Here is a 15037-nt window from a genome sequence, read left to right as displayed (position 1 = left end):
AACACTGTGTCATTCTTGATGATTTAACAATTCTTCCAGTAGGGGAAACTGCCACTGCACTCCTTGACTTGGTGACTGCTTAATTACATTAAGACTGATATAACTCCGTTAATTTCCAACTTGTCATTTGTTCTCCAGTGCCTGACTACATGAAATAAATTTTTGAACTCTAGAAAAAATTACACGTACATACATATTAAGCTAAGGTAAAAACTGACTGCATTTGCTTTTGTTACTAAGCTTGTGGTTATCTGAGTAATTGGCACAATCCAAAATATGACTACAAGCTGTGTACCACTTACCAAGCTTTTGCCTGATGTGCTTATGGATCAGATTTCTTACTATTTTTCTAAGTAATGGACATAGTATGGCTTTAGTTGACTGATCCTTTCTTCAGTTACTCTTTAGCTGTCTCCAGTTTATTTCTCTATTTCTATTCTAGTTTCTGCAGCTTGAAATTGCTGGGGATGATTCCACGATCTTTTCACCCTTAAACTTCCCCAAACCATACAGTGTTTTAACCAGCTGCCCCTCCCTGCCCTGCCATTTACTTTATGGAAACATCACACTTGTTAAATTCATACAACAGCAACACTGTCTTAATGATGTCATCAGGAAAGTAGCATATATAAAATCTCAGCCTATGCTTTAGTTCACTTTATGCTTTTCAGCATGCATTTGACACAGTGGTCTTCCTCAGTAAGGCAAATGGAATTAGTGTACTGTCACAGACAGAGAGAATACGATAATAATGCAATTTATTAATAAATTCTTTATGCAATAATTTAAAATGCATATTTATTTGCTATTGAAAACGTGCAAACGTCATTCCCAGCGTACTTATTGTTTACCTGTAAAACACCAAGATGCCAAATATTAAGTTAAATGTGCAACAAACAGAGCAAGTCCCTGAATGTTTCCTCAGACTATGAGCAACACACAAATCAGCTGGCAAATCTTGTCTCCCAAAGTTGTTGCTCATGATTTCTGTGATGTAGTTAATAACAGTGATAAAGTAAATAACTTAATACTTCAGTTTGTTTAATTTTGGTCCCTAATGCACTTAAAAGGAACGAGAAACAAACATTTGTTAAGTGGTAGAACTATAAAGCTAGCTTTTTAAAATGGAAGAATAAAAACTTTTCCCCTGTAATTACTTTTCCACACAAAATAACCACACCTTCTTAGTGACTCACATAGAAAAAGAACATAATCAAAAAAACAGACCTATAATAAGTTTGTAAAATATTACGTAAGACTTAAATGTCATATGGCCATCTTTTCGCAGGTATATAGCAACAGATCATCCCTGAACTCATTTCAGCAAACACTAGCTGTCATCAGTATTAAGTATCCATCAAAAGATTCCCACATTAGCAATGAATAATCTGCTTCAACTGCAACACGGCACTTCTGGAAAGCAGAAACAAACTCCCCCACAACGCCTGACCGATACCTATTGGCCTTGTTCTGCACTCACAGTAACTGGATATGACATTACACACTAGTCACTCCCTCACCAAGTGTCATCCTTGTAGGTTGCTGATTTGGGCAGGATGCTCATTTATTTTGATCATTTTCAAAACCAAGTTCTGTACATCCCTCCTGTGCTGTAGTTAGTCAGGCACTCACCACTGCCACCTTCTGTACCATGCCTGTTCTGTGTTGCTATGGCTATCCAGTGTCCTTGTTTACATGTACAACGAAAGGAAGGCAGCAGTTCAAGTAATTTATTTTATTAGCTAGCCCAAATATTCTCAAACAGCAGAATTTGAGAATCTGAGCAAGCCTTCAAGGTAGGCCACAGCCGGCCAGCTAGAACAGAAATACAATCAAACAGCTATCATGGCATCATACCACAGGTAAACCTCTGCTTCTACAAGCCACAAAGGTAGAAGTTTGCCCAATTTTCCTAATAGAAAGCATGAGCCAAAAACTAGTGTATTTATTGAAGAGTTGCCATATGCAGCAGAATTTGCTCCAGCAATTTAGTAACAAATGGGATAAACAAGAGGAAAAATTAGTTTTTCACTCCCTCACATACAAGGATAGCAAAGAGGTAGAAAATGATACTAAAAATGAAAGAATTGAAGAACACAAGAGCAGGATGAGGCCAGAGTGGACTGTCTGGCCTTATCCCGATCCTGACAGTGACTGAGAGGAGTTGCCTCGGGATGAATAAGAAAGGCACGGGGATGCAGAGATGCTTCTCAACAACTGCCACGCACCTTCCAGCCACCTGCTGGCAGCTCAGGGGACGTCCTCTCTCCCAGCTTTTGAAGGATTTGCCTTCTGTCCATTTGTCCACTCCCTTCTAAATCTATGCAGCACTTTAGCACCCACTGCATTCCTGAGCAAAGCTTAATTCCAGACCAAGTGAAAAAGAAAACATTACCTTTTTTTTATGCTGAGCTCACCCCCTGCTAGTGCCCTCTAGGCTGATGAGTCTGTACCTCTACCCGTCTCTCCCAGTTCTGCTGCACCCTCCTGAGTTGGGGGACCAGAACTGCAGACAGTATTCAAGATTGGAGTACAGCGTGCTTTTTCACAGAGGCATAATAGTATTTTTTCTTTATTCCTCCCCAGTAATTCTCACCAGTTTCTTTTGCTGTTTCATAACTACTGAACACTGAAGCTCATGTCTAATGAACTAATGAATCCTGAGCAGTAACACTCAACCTAGCATCCATCACTGTGTGTATGAAACTACAACACTCCACTTTTTGTGTAACTTTATATTTATCAGGTGAATTTTATCTATCATTTTAGTAGCCATTTGTTCTGGATCACAAGTCCTTCCTGCTCTTCATGATATCTGTCCCTCCTATTCATTACCCTGAAGAATTCTGTATCATCATCTTAGCGTCTCCCACTTTTTTTCAAATAATTTCTGAATCTACTGAACAGCATCAGTAAAGTTATGCTATCAATAAAACCTGCTTCAGCTGTCCAAATGCTGGAGTTCTACTTACTTGAATTATTTCTTTTAGATTGTTGAAGCAACTGTCTCAACCCTTGGCAGGAGCTCTAGAACAAGGAATAAGTACACTGTGAATAAAAATTACTGGATGTCCTTAAACATAAGCCAGTCTATCTCAATTTGCACGTACATGACTTATGTAAGTAGCTAAGAGTCAGACTGCAGAAGCTCAGTGCACCAGATGCTCAATTACCACATGGATGAGAAATTACTTCGCAATTTAGGATCGCCAGAATAGTTATGTTAACTTTAACATGACACAAACCAGACACCACTAGCAAATAGTACAAAATTTTAATTGCAAGTTAAATGCACTGCTATAAATTACTGGATGAAAAAAATAACGGAACCAACAAAAAGGTCTTTTTTTAGGTTTATTTCATCTCCATGTGGTTCCACTGCAATACTCCCTCCAGTCCATTCTGAATTTCTTCAGTTAAATAGCTATGTCTCCTTTGCAGGATATCAGTAGTTGATTTTAATCTGAGAACATAGCTTAACTGTTCACTGTAATTTCCTGAAATAGACAACTCGTTTAGAACAATCTGGCTCCAAGTTTTCTAACCCACAGATTTTTTTCTGCACAGAGTCCACGTGTGGAGTCCTCTCCTCACAGGATGAGAGTCTCTGCTATGCTATAATTCCCTAATAATCTACACCAGTGCAAGGGGAGAGCACGGTGCTGTTAAAACCCGCTGCTGGTCTAGCAGATGATGCTGTGTAACAGATAGCAGAAAAAATGTTCTTGTTTGCCAGAGAAGTGAGTCTGCCCTCCTCTCTCACCCCTACACACACATCAAACCACATTAAACTCTTTTCTTCGTGAAAAAATATATATCCTTTTATTCTCAGCATGTGTAAGAGACATTAAAGCAGAAATAAATTCCACTTCCCTAAATTCTCTCTGCTCAAGTGCTAGCAGACTACATCAAAAGAGTTAGGACAGAACAGTTACTGTCAATCACAATACTCTGAAGTTACTTAGCTGTTTTTACAGGAATATCACTGAAGTGTGATATCTGCAATTATCGGCAAACACTTTTTTCAAGTTGCTGCTGGAAGCAGTATTGTACCATTTACAAGTGAGCAGACTGCACCACACATAAGTTAAGTGATTCTTCTCTAATCATGCAACCAATACTGCAGAAATGAGAACAAAATTCAAGTCTCAACTCCCAGTGCCCTCTTACCCTCCTCATTCCCTCAAACTTCCCTTTCTGTTCTATTGCAGACAATGGTAAACTGCACTTTGTATGATATCAATGACAGTAAGAATCTGCGCTCTTTGTTCAGATATCCCATTTATTTTAATTAGCACTTTAATAGCACCTTAAACGCTTGCTCTTTTATAATACTTAAATTTGTTTACCTTAACATAGCTTTTTTTGTTTCATGTTTACTCTATTAAAGTATTTGAGTAGTTCTTCATATTAAACAGTATTAAAACACTTCTATTTACTTCAGAAACCATGCACAAGTGTCTAGTAATTTTGAATCTCCAAGCATTGCGGCACGTGAAGAACGGCTTTACCTTGGATAACACTACTAACATTTTCATCCAAAATAAAGTCTTCTAATTGTGTATTTAGCAGGTATGCCTCCTAGCAAACAGTAAAAATAGTGCCTGCACAGCTGTGCTACATGCTACACGTACTAACTTAACATATTACAACCTTATGGCAAGAAAGTGAAGCTCTAATATGATGTTGTCCAAAAAGGTGAACAAAATCCCCTCCACGTGCCAAAATTAACTTCCGGTCCAGACTTCTATGGAGAACATAATTTAATCATAAAGACCGTTTAATAAATAAAGGCTTGAAGTACAGTAAGCTGTTTCAAGCAGAATGGAGCTGCACATTCTACTTAAACCTCGGGCCAGGGGACAGTCAGTCCAGGAGAATTTCCTTTAAAGCCCTTTTCAAACATATTTCGGAAATTCCCCGCTCTATCATGTTCTCACTATCCCCCAGCTAGCAGTGCCACACCAGACCTCCTGACCGTTTCACTGCCAAGCAGGATACAGAAAATGAGCATCAGAGAGTCTGCTTACAGGTAGCCAACTTCCTGATAAAGTGGTCCTCTGACAGTTCAGTTGATTAGTAACGATCAGCCACTGCACAGCAACGTACCTTGCTCGTTCGTCAGTTCATTTTCCTTTATAAATTACGTACCTCTCCTAATACTAACAATTATTTACACGTAGAGAGCCTAGAAGCTGGAGTAACTTCTAGTTACTCTAGTTTTCTTGCTTTTTCAATTCCCAATTTCAATCACTTTCTCAACTCAAGCTAAACTAGCAGATTGAAAAAAGTCATCTCTGTATCCGCAGAAGAATATTGTTATTAAGGCTCCTTCAGCACTCAACAAATTGTACTTTCTAGCAGTTAGCTACAAATTCCTATCAGTTCAATGATCTATAAAATCTTGGTTATTACAGTGGGTTATCTAACCATTATGTTAAAAAAATTGATGAATTTCAGCAGCTAATATTAGGTTCCAGTCTGTACAGGACTGTAATTTTAAATTTAACTATATTTTAAAAGTATTTGTAATCAGGTTTTTCATTCATTTTTAATCCACCCCTATTTTTTTATTATTTATATATTCTGCTAATATACAACCAACACTACAGAAAAGGTAAAAAAGATTTCACAAGTTAGAAATACAAAACCCAAAAAAGGCAGACAGTACACAAGTGAAAATGTTGGAGAAACTACTTGCAAAAGGCATAAAAATCCCATAGCACTATTTTCAAACAAGTCAGGGCTACCAGCAGGCTAACAGAATCTGAAGGGTCAACAGATCATCTAAGTGTTTTTAAAAAAAAAAAAAAAAAAAAAAAAAGTGCTCAGAGAAGATAAGGCTCAAGATGCAAAATGCATTCTGCTGTGTTCATAAACAAAGTTTGGGAAGATTCCTATGTCAGAAACCTTCTTCACGAGGGACAGCCAAGGATTTTTTCCTGAAGTTAAAAGCCTGACAAAAGTGATTATAGGACAATAGCGACAAAAAACCCAAACCCGAACAACACCCCCCCCAAACAGTAGCAATTTGACAAGTTCAGATGACATCCACCAAAGAAACTCAAGGATGAAACAACTGAAGTATTAAATGTGATGTGCATTGTCTGGATTTATAATACATTAGTACCAGAGGGCCTGAATATTACCAAGAGGATACCACTTTGTAAAGAGACCCTAGAGGAAACATGTTGATTCAGTGATCACATTAACCACATTAGCCTGGTATCTGCGTGGGGCAAAGCAGCAATCACACAGTAAAGTGTGATGCACAGGGAGAAGTCGAATAAACTTTTCTGAAGTGAAGTCACAGCTCAATCATACTTCAGGTCTTTAGATTTCCAAAAGCCATTCAGTAAGGTTCCTTAGTAAAGGCTCTTAAACCCCTAACGTGTCTTGGGACAAATCAAAACACCACACACCAGTAATTGGTGAAAAGACACGAAACAAAGCCTGGTATGTCTCCGATGGGAGCTCTGCAGAACTGTGCTCAAGCTTGTGCTCTTCAGCATGTTTGTTAAGGGCAAATAAAAGGATGACAACATTTGTTGATGACACTAAGCAATTCAGAGTAGTGAAGACAAGCACAATGTGCAAACAAATGAAGTAGTTCATACTGCTGAGCAGGCAGCACAATGGCAGATAAAATTCACTGTAGATGTGCATATTTAATGCACATGGTGAAAACAATTCTATTTTTAGATAGAGATGGACTCTGAGTTGCCCATTACCATGCAGGAATGAGAATCTGGCATAATGATAGAAAGTGCTATGAAAATGCCAAATCACTGCTCTGCAATGGAGAAAAAGCAAAAACAACTGCTAGGAATTACTGGGAATAGAGCACAAGGCTGAAAAAACATTATGCCAGCATTTTAACTCCTAGCATAAAAGAACAGGAAGGAAAAGGAGAAATAAAGATGACAACATTTATGAAAGGCAACCAAACAAAAAGACATTGCCTCCAGCTCAGGGAGCCAGAGAGCTATGAATTACTGGAAACTTAGTGAGCCTGCTGGGAGGCAACTGCCTTGCTCTTACACCTTTCTCCTATCGGTCAGCGCTGGAAACAGGGTATCGGCAAGAAGGAACTCTGCCCCGACCTGGCCATTTTTATCACTTATCTCTTTTGTCTTTATTTAGAGCTGGAGCCTTAAAAATTACAATGCAACTCTGAATAAAGACAACAGATAGCAATGATAGCTTAGTTGATCCAAGCCAACGTCCACTGAAATCAGCAGAAGGAACCCATAGGAAATGGGTTTAACCTAGAAAACATTAAGACCCAAAGCTGGCTTCCTCTGAGGTCAGTGACACGCATCTTTGACTTCAGTGCAAGAGGATGATGCCTACAGTGAGTTACGAACAACTAACAAATTCATAAACCATTTCACATAAATTGAGGTAATTGTAATTTACCATCAGACATACCGAGAGCAGAAAACCAAAACCCACAACACATCCGTTATCAGCTAAAGCGTTGATAAAACAATGGGACCGATATGGGTCAAGTCACTTATCGCTGGCTGGTTATAGGGGATGCACAGTAACATGGAACTTTTTTATTACGTGAATGGGCTACTAAGAATGACAGGCCAGTAATTTCAGTACTTCAAAGGGGTTTTTTTCTTTAAAGTACCGTGAAGAAGTATGATGAACTTGGACAAAGCAAAAAAAAGAAAGAAATCCAAACAGAAGAGTACATTTACCCTGGCATACGTCACAGAACAGTAAGTTATTTTCTAATCACACAGTTATCACCTACAGATATCCACACATTTTAAATCTCTGGCAAAACTGGATTAATTCTGTTCTGACATAAAAATGAGACGATAAAATTCCCGATGCAAAATAATCAGAGGTCAAGCAGTCTCCTTGCCGCTGCATGTAGTGAAAAGAATAGCAAGCTCATCTTCACTGCACGCAGCTGAAGCTTATGGGGGTGTCAATCTAAAGGTTTCAACCCTAAGGTAGTATTTACTGATAATATTTAGGTTCAGCTAACAGGAGCATTCTTATCCACATCCAGAGAGACAAAGTATCAGCCTAAAATATTATCTATTAAAAAAATACAGAGGAGACAGAAGTTTATTTCTTCCTAAAAGACGATGGAAAGAGAAAAGATTCTGCAAGTTTATGGTAACCTGAAATCTAAGGAAGAACATCAGCTCCTTTTGGGGAAAGGAGTCCATCTCAGTAACTGTTTAACTCACCAGGCACATTAAGAGAAATGGAGCCACCTAAGCAGGTATTTTAGAAAGCCTCCTTTAAATGTTTCTATTGAACCAGAAAGACAAAATTAGCTAGTGGAAAAAGAGGAAATTAACTGGGAAAAATAGTTCAGTATGATCAACAGACACAGTCAAGTTTTTCTTATGTTTGCTTCAGCAGAGCTCCATCGTGGTGCTCTCCCCATCAAGTCTCTCAGGAGCCCTAAGGGCAACAGCTTGTCCATCTGCAAAGCAGAAATGAGTCTGTCTGAAAGCATACTGTAAATGAGTAAGTGAAAGTCTCTGTGCAGCTCACAGAACCTTGTGACTGCAATTATCAGAGAGCACAGCAAACTTCTTCCACATGCTTCCAAACAAATTTCACAATTAAGTTTCTTTGGTCATTGCCGAAATCCAAATATGCTCCGTTATAAAGATTAAAATTAGCATTGCCAATGAAAAGTTAATGCAACACATTAAGAATACCAACTCCAAAATGTGGATTTTATACAAGATGAAACAGTTCTACAGAGGAGTTTTCAGTGATTTCCTTCCCTCTCTTGTATTGAACAGTCACACAGTAACAGTTAGCAGATTTGGAAAAGCATTCGTCCTCTTTAGGTCTAAACTTGCACACCAAAAAAAAAGTCACTGCTGCATAAAACAAGATTAGAACTTAAGTTAAATGAACATTAAAGCTTACCCTTGAAAATGCTTTACATATAGAAATATGAAAATCTAACTGGAGAGCAAGTCCCCATACCTTTAAAAAAGCCTTTTCTGTATGCATCCAAGTGCTTTCCGACTGGCATATTGTACACACATGTTGGACACCGACAGCCATGCAGATATACAATAAAATCTATCATTTCTGTTTACATAAAAGACAGTATGTTGATACTGGCAACAGAAAAACCAAGGTTTAGAGTTAGTTTTCAATGTCTTCTTCCTTTCAACTGCTCACAACCATTTCTAAGGTAAGATTTTTAACTCCTGTCCTCTATTAAAACTGAGTGTTTGATTTAGTCGAAAGACAGAAAAATAATCCCATTCTTTTTGGGTCAGTTGTTTATGAAATTAGCTTTTTTTTCTTGGATGCTGATTTGTTACTAAATATTATCTGAAGCAACATGCACATATGGGATTCCTTTCTGAAAAAGTTTATGTATTGAATATGAAAAACACATTTTGACTGTTCCAAACATAAGCAGTAAATGTTTAGCATGCAATACCATTCACGTACAATATGTAATAAACTTATTTTTGTCATGTAGTTACAAACGCTAGTCTACAAACTGTACAGTTATCTTCATCGTTTTTGCAATCAAGTCTGAAATTGCTAAATACAGCAGTAAGATTTTTTTTTCTTTTTACAACCAAGTTCTTTTATTATTTTCCAAAACTCAGTTTACAAGATTTCAAGTCTACTTTTTACCTCCCTTGGTGGTTTCAGCAAAGATTAAGGACAATCAATTCTTTCCAAGCTCTCTCCTGGAGCTTGTGTCTGTTACCTCATTTCCTGGCTCCTATGAAGCAACGTGAGACAAAACTTTGGTGAAAACTATCACCATAACATTTACATTTTCAAATACTGAGTTCAGTTCCTCAAAAATAGTAATGAACTCCATGGCACAAGAGATTGAACTTCCTCATCCATCACACTATCTTTTCTTCAGGTGTTCATACAACTGAGAAGGGTTCTAAAATGTTACTGGATAGTTTTCCAACACTCCCAAGCAACCATCCCTTCTTTTCTCTCTTTCACACTTCCCAATAAGATATTTCACTAGACACTCCCACACTGTCAGAGTCTTCTTACCCTTGGTCATCTCTGCTTAGCTCTGTTAAGCACCTCTCTCTCATACTCATTCAAACCACAGCATCACATATAGCACCACTTCTTAAATTAAATACTATTTTTTTTTTTCCTTAGCTTCATCATTCAGGCAGACTTGTAGATCAATTAAATGAAGAATCAGATCTTTGTTAAAGATCAGATCATATTTAAGCTCAAGGACAATACATCATTTGATATTTAAAAGCCACACAAAACAATTTTACTGCTGTAACATAAAAACTTACCCACTTGGCAATTGGACACCCCTGAGAGCTTTTTCCTTCCTTTCCTGTATAAACCACTACCTCTATTCTTACAGCGCTTCCTTTTGCTCCATACCTGCATTAAAAAAAGTCCATGAGTAAACCAAACTGCTGTAGACCATTTTAAAACAGGAAACACTTTCAATAAAACAAGAATAACAAATTTATTTTTACTTGACTGAGAACAGAAGGAAACAAAAATATTTATAAAGTAAAAAAGTACTTCTAAATTTAAAATCCTATTTGCAAGGTGATTTTTGACATCTCTTCTGGTTACAAGCTTCTGCCACTAAGAAAACATTATTTGGGGAAGAAAATGTTATCTGCATGTAAATTGTAGTGCACTTAGTCACTAATGTGATGTGACCTTTCTGTCCAGTCTGCCACAGCTTCTTCGCATGTAGGACACCAGAAATCCTGATTCTACCAGCTGCTGATCTCCATCCTTCCTACTGACTTCAACAGCACCTAAAAGCACGCTGCACTTGAAATTCAACTCTGAAGTTGCAAGAGCTCAGAAGAGACACAGGAGTTTGGAACTGAAATGCTAGTGCTCACCTCAGGCACATCTGAGCAGGAAAACACTTTACAAATGACTACTGCAAAAAGTTTAGAAAAACAAAGCTAAACATAGCACCTGATTTCTCATAACTCCTTTCCTGTTTAGACAGTCAAAAATACTGTGAACATTAAATGCTGAATTTTCCTCACCTGTTCTCCATTATTTCTCTCACAGCAGCCACACTTGGTCCTGTCCCGAGGTGTGTGTAATATGGGCCTTCATCTTTCTCTATAATTTGCTCTGTAAGCAGGTTAAGAAAACTAAGTTGGCACATACAAAATTTATTTACACCATTACAAGTAAGCTTAGAAATGGTTCACAGAAACATCTCCCAAATTAAATTAAAATACATAAAATTTGTCCCTGAAATGTAACAAATAAAGAGCCTCTCCTCAGAGGCATCAAAATTATTTTATGCTTGTTTCCTCTTATTAATCTGCTAGTATTTTTTCTTTATGTTATAAAATAATCCTAATTATAGTAATATTTTGCATTCTTTACAAATTGTAATTACAGGAGCTGACGTATATTGACTAAGTAAGCTTCCCAATATCCTTGATGGTAGGAAAACATTATTAATGTGTTTTAGACAAAGGAGAATGGAGGGAAAATAAATAAGTTATAGTTATATACTACAGAAGAGAAAATACAATCCAGGCCTCTTAACTAGCACTCTGTTGATTCAGAACATTAAAGCAAAGATAAAACAATCTGCCTGCGCACAATTTGTTGTTAAGTCTCTGACTTGTTTTTCCATCTGTGCGCTTTGATATTCTGAAAACACAGCATGTCTAACACCATTCATCAAGCTGTATCTGCAAAATCCTCAGTACTGAGTTGGGTCTGACATATCTGAGTTGGGTTTGACATCCTGCAATGCAAATTATTCCGTATGTGGCCTTGCCTGAACTCTACCTTATCTCTCCCTCTCTGCGACAAGAGGCATCTAGTAGCCTTTGGCATGGACTCTTCAAGGCACACTGACATCGGTCATCAGGACCAACAGTGACAGTAACAAGACCGCTCATGACTATGCCATGCCATTTATCTAATGGCATTTTGGTAACAATGACAATATACCAGGAAATTTTTGCCCCATCCACCTCAGGCAAAAACTAGTTCTAGACCATAAAAATGAGAATCTGATGTACTGCAGATAAATTCACGTAGAGCACAAGTTAGCAATGACAAAACAACAAACAGAAAATCTCCCTTTTCCTCCTCAGTTTAAATTTAAGTAAACAATTTAAACCTGCCAGTTGCAATACCAAAAATATTCAATTCTGCTGCGCTTTGCAGGCCCAAAGAACACCAGGCAAAAGTTACAGAAAGGGAAAAAATAATTTCCTCCCATTTCCTAATGGCAAAACACTGATCCTTTTGCAACAGCTAAGTAAGCGTCAAGTACACCTCCTCACGTTAAAGGAAGCAACATGGACACACCTCCACCTGAAAGGTACAGACAAAAGTTATCAAAAAGACTTACCGACACAGTCACAAGTTGGCAATTCAGATTGTCCTTTTTTTGTAGGTGTATCTATTAAATTTTTTGTAGGCGTATCAAGAAACTTCATCGGTGATTCAAGGAAACTGCTAAGCGTGTTTTTTGCTGGAGAACACCCTGAGTCGCCTGTGCTCTGTGGGTGGTCAGTACCCAAACTGGTTGACGTCAGAACGGTCACTTTGCCCGCGCACTCCATATTCCTGAGAGCTTCAACAGCACCTGGTAACTGGGCCCCACCACAGGGAACAGGCAGCACCTGTAACTTCGGATCTACTTGTTGTTCGACAGCACCCTGCTGAAGATAGGCTTTGTCTTCACTATGCATTTCGTGAGCTCTCAGGTTAGACTGATTAAAAGTTTGAGGCAAAGGATGCATCTGACTGACATTCGCTGTTTGCTGTACCTGAGAATTACATTTTTCTGTAAACATCGGTAGGTTTTCACTTGGTCTGTTCAGTAAGGATGCTGTTTTCAACTGGGAAACAGCCAGAGGATTACGGGAGGACAGGTCGCTGTGTTGGTTACATGCAACAACTTCATTTTTCAGTGGATCAGTGCCTAGTGGGTCGCCAGAGCCTGCAGTTTTGATTTGCTCATTCACCACTTCACAGGCAAACAACCTGTCTTTTTTTTTCTCTTGTGGTACCTCAGGTAAACATCTATGGAATTTTATCTGCGTTTGCGGGAGAAATAACCTAGTTTTTTCTTGTGATGCTAAAGTATTTTGATTCAGTGCTCTCTGTACTTTGGTTCTCGGAGATTTTTTTTCAGACGGAGCGATTCTGGAGTCCTGTGGCATGGTTTGACCAAACTTGTGCAGTTTTGATGATATCCAAATGTCCTGTAACTCACTATGCTGGCATGACAGCAGCTCTAGCTGGTTTTGATTATTTTGTTGATAGCGTGCTTCTTGAGGCTTCTTTTTGTGTCTTGGTTTCCATGGTGCAGCATTTCCTTTTTTATTTGTTGGTTGCTTTTGCTTTAACAGTAAGGAACTATAATTATGCCTAAAAAATACAGATTCTTTTTTCTGCAACACATCTTGGTTATATTTTGGCTGCCTCTCGTGTGATATTAGGTTAAGCAGTGATGCCTTTATGTCATTCTTCTGCTCTGGATTTGTCTGGTTTGATTCAATTAGCGCTGCAAGTTGAGTTAGTTGTGTAGCTACATCCTCTTCATCCTGGCTGTGAATTCCTCCTTCTTTAACCAAAGAACTAGCTTCCAAGTTCAAATCATTACAGGTTGGCTTTTGCTCTAACTGGCCAAGAGTTTCCAAGTTGTTACTTGTTTGCTGGACATTACATGAAGCATTGCAATACCGTGCAAGGGTGACCGGATCATGAGTATAATTTTTCTTGGTAGTATATCCTGAAAATGATTTTGCATTAGATGTTAGGTCAGATAAAGTTTTGGTATCTCTTGAGGATAACTGCAGCTTATACATCTCACCAGCCAGATTGGCAGGCTTATCACGCAATTCTGAAATTGAACTTTGGCCATTGTATAACACTGCCTTATTAGGGAGCTGTTTCTGTGAGTGAGCGCAGTGAGCCAAGAGCTGTTGCTCATTCTGTAAGTAAGTGTCTTTGATTTCTTTTAATGTAGAAGATGTGAAGGAGGAGGAGATATCCCTTTTGTAACTATGGAGCAAGTTGGAAGTTGTTTCTTCGGTACGTTGAGCACTTTCAGTTTTAGCTGGTGAAGTTGTTTCTAAAGGGGCTTCAGATAACTGTGTTAAAGCTTCAATAGCTACAACCTGCTCTACAGTTAAATTCCTGGTTTTAATCAGGGACAAGAAAGTCGGCTGGAGTGCAGAATCCTCACGCTGTGTCTCTGCGTTAGGTACTTTAAAGCCATCCTTCCCCACATGCACTTCCTCTTCAGGCAGTGGAGGACAACACAAGCTTTCTTGCAGATCTGAAATGGAACCCGTCTGCAAAACTGACTGATCAGAACCCTCAAAGATGCTGCAAGTGCAGTTTTCCTCTTTTATTAAAACATTTCCTTGTCTTTCTGGGTGAACACAGCCAACGCCAGTTGTCAGAGTGTTTACTATGTTACTCAGATTGGTACCCTTCATCCATTGCATATGGGAATTGCTTGTCAATTCTGTCCTTTCCTCCACAGATACTTTTTTCAGTGAAGCGACTGCTTCCGATGGTGAATAATGTAGGGTTTTTATACCATTTTTGATGGCCTGTGCAAATGATTTTTTGGGGTCAGCTAACCGACTGGGAGAGACTGCTCTTTCACTGTCTTCAACGTTTTTCAAGTGTTCGTTGCCTGTCACAGTTCCATGGATATCTCCGTTGACATGGACACCAAAAGATGGCTTCTCGTTATGTGCCCACTTCTCTGCTTCTAAGCCTGTCATTCTTTCTTTCTCCTTAGACTGCACATTTTCGATGGGTACTGTTTGGTTTGTTTTCACCCTGTATTTTTCACCATGACCACATATACTGCATTCCATGAGTTCTGGTCTGCGGCCATTTACTGGTTTGTTTTCTAAATTCGCCTAGAAAATAATAATAAAAAAATTTGTTGTAACAGCTGTTCAAAAACATTAAAAATAAAAAGCATAAGATTTGCAGCAATTAAACCCTACTTTGACAGATATGAGAAATATCCTAATTAAGCATAAGCACAGACATTGGAAAA

General features: G+C 38.4%; 1 protein-coding gene across 3 annotated transcripts in view; it reads right to left on the bottom strand.

The window, feature by feature from the left end:
* Positions 1–15037, bottom strand: part of TET1 (tet methylcytosine dioxygenase 1) — a 74235-nt gene that overhangs the window by 26782 nt on the left and 32416 nt on the right. For all 3 annotated transcript variants that reach the window (XM_075758908.1, XM_075758906.1, XM_075758907.1), the window contains 3 exons: positions 12359–14894; positions 11022–11112; positions 10293–10386 (listed from right to left, as the gene is read on the bottom strand). In XM_075758908.1, the coding sequence (XP_075615023.1) occupies positions 10293–10386; positions 11022–11112; positions 12359–14894 (2721 nt within the window). The remainder of the gene's footprint in view (positions 1–10292; positions 10387–11021; positions 11113–12358; positions 14895–15037) is intronic.

The sequence above is a fragment of the Balearica regulorum genome, chromosome 7 (genome assembly GCF_011004875.1).
Source record: "Balearica regulorum gibbericeps isolate bBalReg1 chromosome 7, bBalReg1.pri, whole genome shotgun sequence".
NCBI classification, from domain to species: Eukaryota; Metazoa; Chordata; class Aves; order Gruiformes; family Gruidae; genus Balearica; species Balearica regulorum.
Note: the sequence above shows the minus strand (reverse complement) of the source record. Positions and strands in the feature narration are given on the sequence as shown.